The sequence below is a fragment of the Elephantulus edwardii genome, unplaced genomic scaffold (assembly GCF_000299155.1).
Source record: "Elephantulus edwardii isolate Elephantulus edwardi_28Jun2011 unplaced genomic scaffold, EleEdw1.0 scaffold00015, whole genome shotgun sequence".
Classification (NCBI taxonomy): Eukaryota; Metazoa; Chordata; class Mammalia; order Macroscelidea; family Macroscelididae; genus Elephantulus; species Elephantulus edwardii.
Window position 1 is genome coordinate 5,661,349 of NW_006399765.1, and position 13,342 is coordinate 5,674,690.

Below are 13,342 nucleotides of genomic sequence, written 5' to 3' on the forward strand. Positions count from 1 at the left end.
AAAAAAAAAAAAAAAGGGGGGGGTGAGGGGCGAGAGGGTGGATTCAAGGGGACAGAGCTCTTGCAGATACAGTTGAGAAAACGGGGCAGTCCTGGGTGGGTGTGGCTTGGGCTCCCCCCACCCGCACCCCCTGCCCCCAGCCTGGCCACATCCTCAGCATCAGCTCTCGCAGCCCCCTGGGGGGCCTTCTGCAGCTGGCAGCAGAGGTGAACGTGTCGTCGCGGGTGGCCCTGGGCGTGAGCGCGCGTGGCACGCCCATCCTCATCCTCAAGCGCTGCAGCACACTCCTGGGCCACATCAGCCTGCTGTCTGGGTGAGTTGCCAGGTGGAGCCGGCTGTCCATACACGTGACTAACTCCCTTGCTCGCTCCTCGTGGGCACCTAGGTTGGGTCCTGAGCTCCTCCTTAGAGACTGGCTGGGTGGGGCCTGAACCTACATAATCCCCCTGGGTCCTGCTAGATTCTGTTTGCCCTGGAGTCTCGCTGACTGTACAGAATGGTTCTCTGGGTGCAGGATGCACCGTCCATTCGATAGTAACCTCTTTACTGGCCTCCTTTGATGTTTGAGAAGATGCTTGTACCCCCTGCTTGGCCCTTCCTCCTGGACTGTCCAGAACCCATGGCCTTTCCCACTCTTTTGTTGGATCTTCAGGCCTCTGGAACAACTGAGGCCCAGAGAGGACTAGGGACTTGTCCAAGGTGCACCTGCACCGAATTTGAACCAGGATGGAGATGGGGCCAGTGGGCATTCCTGCAAGGTTTCCCCCAGCATTCTAGCTCCAGCTTCACCTGCCTCCTCCTCTGCTTTATACCAGGCCTCACCCGTGATGTCTACACTCCAGATTGACTCCTACATCCTGAGTCACTCTCAATCTTTGTTGGGAGGTCCTGGGCAGGGAAGGGAGCTCAGATGTCTCTATGTTAGCTCCTAGGATAAGGGATTGGATTGAATGGGCCAGACTGAATGCCCCTACTGCTCCTGCCTCTGGAAGAACTTTACTACAGGATGTCAGGCCAGGGCTCTGGGCCCCTTAAGTTCCAGCAGCTCCATCCTGCTGCTGTGGGCTGGAGGGCATCTTAGTGAGCAGAGCCCAGGGATCACGTGGGTGTGGATGTCTTGGGTTTGCAATCCTGTGGTTGTCTCCCCACCCCAGGCCTGCACCCCATGGTCTCCAAACACCCCTGAGTCCACCCACATGTGCTTCCTATCCTCAGATAAGTCCCTTTTTCCTTCACTCAGCAACTGTTTCTTGAACCCCTAGTCTGAGCCAGGCACTGTCCTAAGCCCTTCTGTCTCTTGTTTATAAATGTTGAGAGACACAAAGAGAAGAGATGTTCTGAGCACGGACTGTATACCAGATGCAATTAGGTTCTGGTTTAATCTTGGCAGAGGTCTACAGGAGGGGCACTGTGCAGATGGGGAAGGGATCACCACCAGGGTTTAGGGCCAGGTTTAAACCCAAAGCCCCTGCAAATCTCATGAAGAAAGGGGAATCCATAGTCCCCAGTGCCTGCCCTTCTCTGTGCTCTGTCGTTTGGGCTAGTGCTTCCCCAGTGCTAGTGCTGCACTCTCACACATCTCGCCCTCACCAGCCTGCTGCCTGCACCACTGTTTGGGGTCGTGGAACAGACGCTCTTCAAGGTGCTGCCAGGACTGGTGAGTGTGGTGGGCACATTCCTCCTCCCCTTGGGCTGTGTCCCCACCCCACCCCCTCATTTGCCGCCCTCACCCCTCCCATCCTCCTGCTTTATGGAAAGCCAGGCGCCAAGTGGATTAGGGGCACTTGTGTCCTGCACCCTGGATAATCCCCTCCTGGCCTGCCCATTGGCAGCTGGGAAGCTGCCACTTTTGTTTCTGTGGATAAAGCAGGTCCCCAGACGTCCTCCCCAGAACTCCTGAGTTTATAGCTCCTTATGATCCAAGTTCCCTGCTCCCAAGTCCAAGTCTCTTTCTTAGTGGCCTGTTGTTGTTGTTGTTGTGTACTGTCAAGTTGGAACCGACCCATAGCTGACCCGCTGGTGGGTTTTCAGAAGTAGTTAATCGCACGGGAGGAGATTGCTCATCCTTCTCTCATAGAGTGGCTGGTGGCCTCGAACCATGTGCTTTCAGGATTACAGCCCAGCTTCTTGCCACTAGACCACCAGAGCTCCCTAGTTGTGGCCTATTGGTAAAGAATTGCACTGTCAACCCAAAGGCACGTGGTTCGAATCCACCAGCTGCTCTGTGGGAGAAAGAAGGGCAGTCTCTTTGTATGCAATTTATTGCCTCTGAAAACTCCTTGGACGGTGAACTATGAATCAGTTCTGACTCAATGGCACATGGTAACAGCAACAATAATAACAACAGTGCGGTGGCACAGTGGTGGAAGCATTCAGCTGCTAGAAAAGATGGGTGCTTAGAACCCAGTAGCTCCACGGGTGAAAACTTACAGAGGCAGTTCACCGAATGGGACGAGATTTCCCCTCTTTGTGCTATGGAACAACTGGTAGATTCTAACCACGTGCCTTCAGGATTGCAGCTCAGCTTCTTGCCATGAGGCCACCAGAGCTCCCTAAAAAGATTTATTTACAAGCCGGGCAAGCCTGGGGACCACGTCTGCTCTGTCCCATAGAATGACATTCAGTGAGAATCTATCTGATGGCAATGACTGGTTTGGTTTGGCTCTTTTCACCACTTGTCTTATTGTTGACTGGATTTTTTCCCCTTTTACAATGGCTCCCCTAAAAGTAACCCACTGAATTGTAAATAGAACCTTGTGCTTAGCAATGACACTGAGGAAATCACATGGGTTTCTATTCACACTCACGGTTGTCAAGTTATGTCTGACTCCCAGGGACACTCCACTGACTTGCCAAGGCTGTAAATCTTAGCAGCCCATCTTCCTCTGTCAGAACCACTGGTGGATAGGAACTGCCTTTGGGAGAACAATGCAGCTCACCAGGACTATGCCACAGAGACACCAGAACTAGACACACGAGAAAACTGTCCAAAGATGCTTGTCCACGACCTTCCACTGGGGGAAAGAAATCACACTTAAGGACAGGTGTCTGGCCCAACCCTGCTTTCCCTCATGCTGGAGAGGGCAGGGACTTGCTGGTCACACAGCCAGCAGTCGGAGGGGTGGGGAGTGGTGGTGGTGGTGTCACAGCCTCCTGTCACCCTGACCTGGCTGCATCTTGATCTTGGGGAGAAAGAAGGTCTGGGGGCTGTTGGCAGAGACAAGAAGAGTGTTGACAGAATTGCCCAGGGCTTGCAGAAGCTCCCAGCAGGGGGCTTTTTTTCTCAGGTGGATTTAGTTTTTAAACCACAGACTTTCATTTGGGTCCCTGGGAAACTTGGCTGGAAGACAAGTTTCATGTCACTTAAAAGTGTTTTTAAACAAGAGTTCATTGCCAATGTTCAGAGATTGGAGATTTCGTTGAACAATCCGGATTTCTAGCTTCTCTTGTGCAATTAGGCGAACCAGCTGCCCTGGAGTCCCCTTCCTGCGTGGGTCGCATGTGGCTGGTGCCAATAGGGGCTGCTCCCCCAGTTCAGCACAGCCCCTTCTAGTCTCTTGCTCTCGGTTGTCTGATATGCCTGACCTTTAGAGGCCTGGGAAATTGGGGCCCTAGGTTTAAATGCCGCAACCTTCTAGTGACTTTTTGAACTGTTGTGTGGCCTTGGGCAAGTGGGACTGTGGGTCTCAGATTCAAGGTTCTGGAAGTTTCTCACTGGCTCCCTGGGTCTCATGGCTCAGGGATTTCTAAGAAACATGCAGCGGTGTGCATGGTGGGTGCCACCAGGACTGACTCTCTAGTGAGGGGATGAGGTGTCCCTCCGGAGTCTCCGGAGTCCTTAATTCCAAGAACTCCCAGGAACCCCAAGGCTCTGGCCTCTCTGTGTCCACCTGGGGAGGGCATAAGGGGCTTCTCGAAGGAGAGCCTTGTCCACACATTTTAACTGACCTCTGAAAGGTGTCACCCTCCAGTGTCATTCAGGTTTCCTGATGAGGCCAGAGTAATAAAGGGAAGCAGGACTTGGGGCGTCCCAGGCCCTCTGCACCACTCCCTCTGTTTTCTGAAACTTAAAGCTAAATCCCAGCTCCGGCCACCTCCCTGCCTCCCCTCTGTGCCCCCACCCCCACCCCAGTGCCCATATTACTCCTTTGCCTTGAGCCCTGGGCCTACATAGTCAGTTATTGAAAGGAAATAGCTGCCATCCGTGCCGAGCTGGGATTCACGTTTGTTTTTCCTGCAATGTCTGTCTCCCTCGACGACATAGCTCTGCCCCGTGGTGGACAGTGTGCTGGGCGTGGTGAATGAGCTTCTGGGCACTGTGCTGAGTAAGTTGGGCCCAGTCCCCTTCTCTGTGCCCTCTCCCTCCTCCTCCCTCACATTGCCAAGGAGGTGGGGTCCCAAGGGAGGTGGGGAGGGGCAGAATTCTGGAACCTTTCCCTTTCTCTTCACACTGACACGGCCACCATCTTTAGGCGTCCTGATTGTGGAGCCCTCAGCCAAGGGTGTTCAGCGGGGAGTGGGGACTCAGGGCCTTGCCTTTTTCCAGCTTGTTGAGGGGCTCCGGGCTAACATTGACAGAGCACCTGCAGTTTATTATACCAGAAACACGAGGCAGACATCATTCCCAATGTCATCACTGGACATCCAGGATGACCAAGGTCCAGACATCTTAAAGTCATAGCAGAACCCAGCCTCCTTGAGCCCTATGAAGATACAGATTTGTTTCATGTTTGCAGAAGGGTTCTGAAAAGTTTACAAAGGTACAACTAGGGTACAGATAGAAAACTTGGTGCAGGTATGTCCCAATCTGTGGTGTTAGAGGAAAGAAGCAGGGCAGCAGCGCGGTTAAAGGTACCAGCTCTGAAGACAGGCCTGGGTTTAAAACCTAGCTTTCTTACTCTGTGACAGGTGAATTGTTTTGCCAGAGCCTCAGTTTCCTTATCTATAAAATGGGATGACAGTAACACTCAAGTGGATACTTAGTTTAGGGTTGGACATTTAGTAGGAATTCAATAACAGGAAGTTGAGGCTATGATTGCCAGGGCCTTGGGCACATGGAGTCTCTCTACCCCCCTCCTCATGCAGGCCTGGTGCCCCTGGGAGCTCTTGGCTCCGTGGAATTCACTCTGGCTACACTGCCTCTCATCTCCAACCAGTACATAGAGCTGGACATCAATGTAAGTGCTTCTGGAGGTCCTGCCTGGGTGTAGGGTGGGGTCCTCTGCGGGCTATGCAAGGGATGCTGGGTCACAGCTGTGTGAGTGAGTGACCCTGAGACCTTCTCACGTCCTTCCTCCTGAACCCGCAGCCTATTGTGAAGAGCGTGGCTGGAGACGTCATTGACTTTCCCAAGCCCCCCAAGCCCATCAAAGTTCCCCCGAAGGAGGACCACACATCCCAGGTGACAGTGCCACTGTACCTCTTCAACACCGTGTTTGGACTCCTGCAGACCAATGGTGCCCTTGACATAGACATCACCCCGGATCTGGTGAGTGTGGCATCTGGGGATGCTGGCATGGGGGCTCCCTGCCTTGTATATAGTAGTGCCAGCACTGACCTAGCCACCTCATCCCTATTCAGCCTTTAGAGAGCCCTCTTTTTTTAGTCTAGGAATTGGCTAATTTCATTACATAGGCAAAGCTGTTGTCCTCGCCTGTACTTGCGGCACTTGTGGTTATAATTGACCTTGATCTTCTACTTGGCTGAACCTGAACTAGACTCTAAATTTTTCTTAATACATCACTCTAGGAAGCCACCTCTGATTGCTCAGAACTGGCACACAAAACAACCCAATTCTCTACCCTGAGCCCTTCTAGAGCTGAAGCCACAATTTACCCTAAAGTGAAGCGTTAACACTCCTGTTGCTTTCTCAGGAGCAGATTTGTGTTGAAAAGCAGAAAACTCAGTTTGGGCTGAGTGTAAGGTCACTTGGAAATTTGTTCTGAAGTGTCTGAGACCTCTCTGCTTCAATGCTGACCGCTCTTCTAACTGCAGAGGTCTGGAAGGCCTAGCCAGAAGCTCCAATTGGAACATTCTCTTGGAATTAGCCATATCCAGAAGTGGTGAACCCTGACTTCTTGGGTTCTGCACTCATGCTTCAAATTCAGTAGAGCAAGGCTTGGCTACTCCCTGGAGTTAGGGTCCAGGAAGCACTTGGAAGGCCTCCACGCTTTTGAGACAGCATCCCCAAAAGGCACTGTTTTCTTATTGGGAAAGTTGTAGTCAGAGTTAGCTCAATGCTGTGTGTGTGTGTGCACATGTGCACACAGTCAGGGGATGTGGATGTGCACATGAAGAACGTCGTGAGACAGAGAACTCCCAGATGCTCTCCACCTCCAAGAGGGATGGCAGAGAGTCTGGGAATCTTACAGACCAAGAGACAGTGTGTTTATTCTGTAAGAACAGGTGTGTTTTCAGAAATTGGCTGTATTAATTCAGGGGTCTCAACAACCAGGGCTCAGGGGGCAGAATGAGGGAAGCAATCCAAATGGGACTGCACAGAATTAGGGATTCTGCATCTCGTCTCTTCTGTGACTCCCACTCAGCTTCCTTGGGGACAGATAGGTCCAATGTGACCAAATTTTGCAACTCTTTTAGTCAGAAATCAGTAAGTTCAGGGAGCTCTGGTGGCCTAGTGAGTGGGAGTTGTGTGTTCCCAACCCAAAAGCAGTTAGTTCGAATCACCAGCTGCTTTATGGAAGAAAGGTGGACAATCTCCTCTCACTCTATTTCTAGCCTCTGAAATCTGACGAGAAGGTCAGCTATGAGTCAGTTCTGAGTTGAGTTTGTAACTGGCAAGCTTATATAAAATTCCTAGATTAGCACATTTTTTGGGAAGCAAATTTGTAGTTTTATAAAATACTGTACAGGTAAAAGACAAAAATATCTGGGATCAAGTTTGGCCCCTGGGCCCTCAGATTGGGAGTTGTGGCAGAGTGGTTAAAAGATCATGGGCAGGAACCTCAGTTTCGTCTCCTATAAAATGGGGGCAATCATAACATCCTCTTCTTTGAAAGGGCGGAAGGAAACAAAGGCATGGAAAGTCCTTCATCTGCCACATAGTATGTGCAGAGATGGCTGATAGAAAAACTTCGTTGTTGGGCCGTGGGTGCAGTTGGTATTGTGTTATTATCAACCTACTCTGTGTGTGCCGAGAGATTTCTGCCTTGTTGCTATGTTCACACTTTCTCTCATTTGGTCTTTGGTCCAGGTTCCCAGTAACGTCCCACTGACAACCACAGACCTGGCAGCTCTGGTTCCAGAGGTGAGTGACCCTGATGTTTGGAAGCCACAGACTCTGATCACTGCAGAGCTAACTCCAGAATCTTTCTCACTTTAACTTTCCAAGCAACCTGTTTGATAATTGAGTTCAAATTCACACTAAAGTGTGAATGACTAACACCCATTGTGCCCTTATGGAAAACTTTGCTTGAAGAGTATTTGACTACCCTGGAAACCAATTGGAAATTCATACTGTGGTTTGTCCTCTATCAGACAGAGGACAAGATGAGGAAAGTTGAGGGGAGATTCTTTGCAACTTACTGAACCCTGTCCCTCAACTGCATTATTTCATCTTGGTTCTTATCTTCTCTGTCCCCAGAGAGAAGATTCAGGTCTCTGGCCTTAAGGAGGGAAAGACTCAGGGAGGTTAGCTTGCTGGGCATCAGTATGTATGTAACAGCAGGGCATCATCTTAGCTTTCCTATTTGTTCAGTTGAACTAGCCACTTTCTACCTTTGAGAATCTGAATTCATTCAGAGGCTTAAATGACTGCTTCAAGGTTCTTGAGTTGGCAGATTCTGGTCAAGGTTGGAAAAAGGCCAAAGAAGTTAGTTTTCCACCCAAACGAGTGGAGGTAGAAGCTAGGCTTGGGTTTCTGGGAGCCAAAGCAGCTGGGGTGCACTGGGGACTCTAGTTCTCAAGATTCCTTTTGCTAAAGGGCACAGGTGTCACAGAGAGGAATTTGATTGAGATTAGAGATGGAAAAAAATCTTGAGGGCAGGTTGTAAGTAGCAGAGACAGAGTTGAGTGAGGCAGAGGCAGTAGAAAGGGACTTGTGGATGTAGCAGCCAGGAAATGTTCTTCACCCTTGGAGAGGCTGGACTTGCCATGGGAGGCTGAAGGCTTTGTTCTGTACTCCCTGGCCTCCGGGTGTCAGGACCTTATAGTGCTCCCTCTGCTTCTGTGTCTCCAGGTTCTGCTGAAGGGTGAGGGTGTAATCGGGTGATTCTCTGTCTTTATGATTCGGCAATGCTGGGAATTCACTATTCAAGCATCCCGAGAGTAGAGACTGTGTCACAGAATTTCCCAATTATATAATGAATGCTGTTAATCAACTAATATTTCTTTATTGAACATGCACTGTGTAGCAGTCTAAGAGACTAAGAAGCAGAACCTGTCCAGCCACTCCTGAAATAACTGGTCCTTATTAATTAATACTGTGACTAGCAGTGGGACATTATTCAATACGGAAGAGAATAAATATACAACTGGGGCAGTGAGCTGCCTCCTGAAATGAGAGTCTACCTTAATAACACAGGTGGGGTAAAGCTTTCACCCAATAAAAGATCTCCGTTTGTTGATGTGATATGACTCAAGATGAGGAGGGACAGCTGTAATCAACAACCTCCATTGTACAGATGGTACGACCTTGCTTGAAGAAAGTGAAGGAGACTTGAAGCATTTATTGAAGAGGATCAAAGACTACAGCCTTTAATGTGGATTACACTTCAGTATCAAAACAACAAAAATCCTTACAACTGGATCAATAGAAACATCATGGTAGATGGAGAAAAAGTTCAAGTTATCAATGATTTACTTTTACTTGGGTTCACAATTAACATTCATAGTAGCAACAGTTAAGAAATCAAAAGACATGTTGCATTTAGAAAAAAGTACACTCTTAAGGATCTCTTTAAAGTTCTCAAGAAAGAGGCTATTAACTTAAAGATCAAGATGTGCTTGATCTGTTTGATCAAGCATTAAATTCAATTTCTTTATATACACTTGAAAGTTGGGCAATGAATAACAAAAGAAGAAAAATCAATGTCTTTAAACTGTGGTGTTTTAAACTAATGGTAATGAGTATTGAATGTGCTATGGCTGCCAAACAGCTTCAATGTGAATTATATCTCAACATCAAGAAAACAAAAATTCTAAAAAAAAAAAACCCAAAAAATCTTACCACTGGACCAATAGGCAACATCCCGATAGATGGAGAAAAGATTGAAACGGTCAACAACTTCATCTTACTTGGATCCACAATCAACACCCTTGGTACCACCAGTCAGGGAATCAGGAGACATATTGCCCTGAGAAAGCCTGCAATTAGAGACTTCTCCAAATTATTGAGGAGCAATGATATCAGTTTGAAGACTAAGGTGCATCTGATTCAGGCCACGGTTTTTCCAATCACTTGTCATGCATCTGAGAGCTGGACAATGAATAGGGATGATGGAAGAAGAACTGATATCTTTGAGCTGTGGTGTTAGAGAAGAGCAATGACCATTCCATGGACAGCCAAAAGAAAGAACAAATATGCCTTAGAGAACGTGCAGCCAAATTGCTCCTTGGAGGCAAAGATGATAAAGCTTCGTCTTACATACTTTGGACATATTGTTAGGAGAAGCTATTCTGTGGAAAGGGTCATACTTGGAAGGGCAGAGGGTCAGTGAAGGAGAGGAAGACCCTCAACCAGGTGGATTGTCACAGTGACTGCAGCAATGGGCTCTAGTGTGTTAGGAAGTGTGAGGATGGTGCAGGATAGGACGGGGTTCAGATCTGTTGTTCATAGGGTCTCAATGGGTCATACTCAACTTGACAGCACCTAACAACAACAGCAACAATGGCTGCCAAAAGAACAACAAATCTGTCATGAAGACATGCTGTCAGGAGGTCCCAGTCCTTGGAAAAAGACATCATGCTTGGAGAAGTGGAAGGTCAACAAAAGAGAGGACAGCCCTCAAGGAGATGGATTGACACGGTGCAGCAATGGCCTTGAACATGGTGGAGATTGTGGACATGGAGCAGTAGAGGGCAAGGTTGCCATTTGTTTTTCATAGGGTCACTGTGAGTTGTAGTTGACTTGATAACACCTAATAATAGCCATTAGTAGGTCCTGTGCTGGGTGCTCAGCGTGCAGAAGAAGCAAAAAGAGAAAAGTGGACAAAATCTCCTGTGTCAGGGAGCTGCCATTCAGAGCGAGGACAGTGGGCAAAAATCACTGAAGAAATAAATGAATAAAATACAAAAAGTAGGAGAAGGTGGATTAGGAGTGATGAGTGGTGCGAAAGCTTTACTGAGGAGTGGGCATTTGGACAGAGACTTGAAAGAGGTGAGTGGGTGATAAGCAAGTGCAAAGGCCCTGTGGTAGGCCCTGCTTGGCCAGTTGGAGGAACAGCGAGTGAGGTGGTCAGTGGGTCCAGAGAGGAGAGAATTAGGGCGAGGGGGGCAGGGAAGGCAAGTGTGATCAAGAGTCAGTTCGTTGAGGTTGTCTCATCAGAATGCCTGGCAGGGGGCTCGCAGGGCACCTGGTGCACAGTAGGTGCTCAGGGGTGCTGCCTGTCTGGCTGGTTCTCTCACGGGGTGGGGGAGGGCCTCTGAGCTACCCCAAGCCTCTGCTCTGCCTCACCTCTCTCCAGGCCCTGGGCAAGCTGCCTCCGGGCCAGAACCTCCTGCTGTCACTGCGGGTGAAGGAAGCGCCCACTGTCACCCTCCAGAACAAGAAGGCCACGGTGTCCATCCCAGCCACCATCCACGTGCAGTCCTACGTCTCTAAAGGGACTCCCGAAGCTCTCTTTGACCTGAACGGGGTGAGTGACTGAGGAGGGTGCCTGGTGCTGGGGCTCTGAGTAGGGCTGGCCCACCCTTGTCTAGTTGGGGGTTTCTTCTTCACTTCAGGAGGGAAGGGCCCTCATGGTACAGCGCAGAAAAGTCCTTCCCCTGTTGTCCCTATCTGGCCTGAGACCCAGGTGAAACGTGCTCCCTCAACACATGGTCTGATGGTCCCAGGTCTGTCCACTCTGTTTCCTTGGCATCTCAGATATTACTGTTTCCTCTGCTCCTCTCTGTGCTCAGCTATCTCTTGGGCATCCCTCCAGCTCCCTCCATCCCACCCCGCTTCTGGATTTCCCAGACACACAGGGCCAAAGCTTCCCTTGCTCTCCCTCCGCCCTGGTTTTCCATCACAGAGGTCCCTGACCTTGGTATTCAGTGCCCTCCTGCCTCATCCTTGACCTTCCCCTTCCTGCACTCTAAGCCTCATCTCCCCCCTGTCTTTATCTGTTCAGGCTCTGCTCCCTGCAGTGTCATTTCTCCTTTTCCTGCTGAACTCATCTTTCAAGATTCAGTCAGGTGTTACCTCCTGAGGAAGCTTTCCCCACTCCTTCAAGGTCCTTGGCAGGCTGAGCCGAGGACTTTCATTGTCCAACCTACAACACTCACTCAGAATGTTTGGTTTCTTGAGCACCAAATCAAACCAAACCCCATGGCTTTCAGGTCTGCTCCAACAGATTGAGTTTCTGAGGCTACAAATCTTTAGAAGATCACGCCTGTTTCTCTCTTGAAGATGCTCATGGATTTGAGCTATCACCCTGTCAGCCCAATATATTACACATCATGTTGTCAGGGCTTCTTTGTTGAACCCCAGAACCTTTAAGACATCTCTCTCTCTCTTTTTTTTAAGAAAATGTATACTTTATTTGGTATTAATAGATTTGAACATTTTCTTTTTTTTGTAATTTCCATTCATTCATTGTTACACATTTTCTTCCCCGTCCCCCCTCTCCCTCAGTTTGCTTTTTTCTTTTGAGAAAAATTCCTTTCATTGTTATACAGTTCCCCCTGCCCCCAGACCACTTTACTATGCAACTCTTCTTCTGGACTCGTCATGCCAATAATACCTATTCATATGTTCCTTAAGTGCCCAGCACAGAACTTAACATACCACAGATGATGTGAGGAAGGGAACAGATAGATGTTGGACGCCCACTGTGGTCCACCTCTTTGCAAGGTCGTCCTGTCCTGGGGCCTCATTCTGCTGAATGTGAAGGTGACCTCTGACTGCTTTCCTCACACAGGTTCTGACTCTAAATGCCCAGCTGGCTCCTTCGGCGACCAAGCTGCATGTTTCCCTCTCCCTGGAACGGTAACCTGGGGCCCTGCGCCTCGTCTTTAGGAACAAGAACTAGAGAGCAGCAGGGCCTGCCTGCCACTACCAACCATTGCCTAGAATGCAGGTGTTTTACCAGCCTCATCCTTGCCTTCAGGACCTGCCTGGAAAGGGGCTGTTTTCTAGCCCTTTTTCACAGATGAGGCAATCTGAGGCTCAGAGAAGCAGACTCTAGGGTTGGGCTTCTTCCTCTGCCCCCCAGTATTCCACAAACCTGAAATAAACCAGGCAGGAAATGGAGTCAGACTCCTGAATTCCGTGCCCCAGATGCTAACCACTTAGCTAATGGGTCTGGACTACTATAAAATGCTTTGTTATTCTTGTGCCTTTTTTATCAAATTTCCCTTCCCATCACTGTAGTTATAAGACATCATGATAATAACAAGAACTGAGGTGATGAAGTCGATAGCAAGCCTTCCTTCCACGCATGTGGCACTTTACATGAAGGGAGTTTGAAGAGGGTGCTGGAGGCCCAGGCTCATGTGCTGGGGTGTCTACAATGCTGTGTCCAGTCTGGGCCTCTGCATTCTACATCCAGTGTTGTCACAGGGCTGTCTCTCCCTGCCTGGAAGCACAGGCTTCCCCAGAGGGGTCTGTGGAGATCTCTGTCCAGCTCTGGGCCAGCCCTGGGCCTTTGGTGAGTGACTGCCTCCTGTGACTGCCTGCTGCATGCAGTGTTCTTTGCTCAGTCCTGCAGAAGGTGACTCCTCAGAGAGAGTTAGCCACTTACCTAGGGTGAAACAGCTTAGAATCAGACTGGAGTCACAGATAGTGGACATGAGGTGTTAGATCTCTCCAGATCCATTTTACAGGCAGGGCAATTGAGTTTCTAAGTTAAGGTTGGAAAGAGTTGGACCCGCCTATACCCAGGTTTCCTGATCTCTGTGAGCAATACTTGGGGCAGGTTGGAGGTGGAGTTCGTGGGGCAGCAGGGTGACTCTCAGCAGGTGGTGGTGGGAATCAGAGCCCTCAACATCTGTTTTCTCTCCGTCAGGCTCAAAGTCAAGTTGGCCTCCTCCTATTCCCAGGCCTTTGATGTAAGTTTCTGGGAGGGTGAGAAGTAGGGTGGTGACCTTGGTCTTTGGGTGGGGGTTAGAAGAGACTGGAGATGAAATACAGTGCATACAGAAGCAGTCAAGAAATCAAAAGACATCCTGCATTGGAGAAATATGA

At 49.4% G+C, this 13,342-nt stretch overlaps 1 protein-coding gene across 1 annotated transcript in view; it reads left to right on the forward strand.

Annotated features, from left to right (window-relative positions):
* The window catches only part of BPIFB3 (BPI fold containing family B, member 3), a 20,963-nt gene that overhangs the window by 2,685 nt on the left and 4,936 nt on the right, over positions 1-13,342 (forward strand). Inside the window, exons 4-12 of the mRNA XM_006881692.1 lie at positions 173-313; positions 1,594-1,657; positions 4,265-4,325; positions 5,086-5,177; positions 5,309-5,488; positions 7,211-7,264; positions 10,641-10,811; positions 12,078-12,145; positions 13,164-13,206. Coding sequence (XP_006881754.1) covers positions 173-313; positions 1,594-1,657; positions 4,265-4,325; positions 5,086-5,177; positions 5,309-5,488; positions 7,211-7,264; positions 10,641-10,811; positions 12,078-12,145; positions 13,164-13,206 — 874 coding nt within the window. The remainder of the gene's footprint in view (positions 1-172; positions 314-1,593; positions 1,658-4,264; positions 4,326-5,085; positions 5,178-5,308; positions 5,489-7,210; positions 7,265-10,640; positions 10,812-12,077; positions 12,146-13,163; positions 13,207-13,342) is intronic.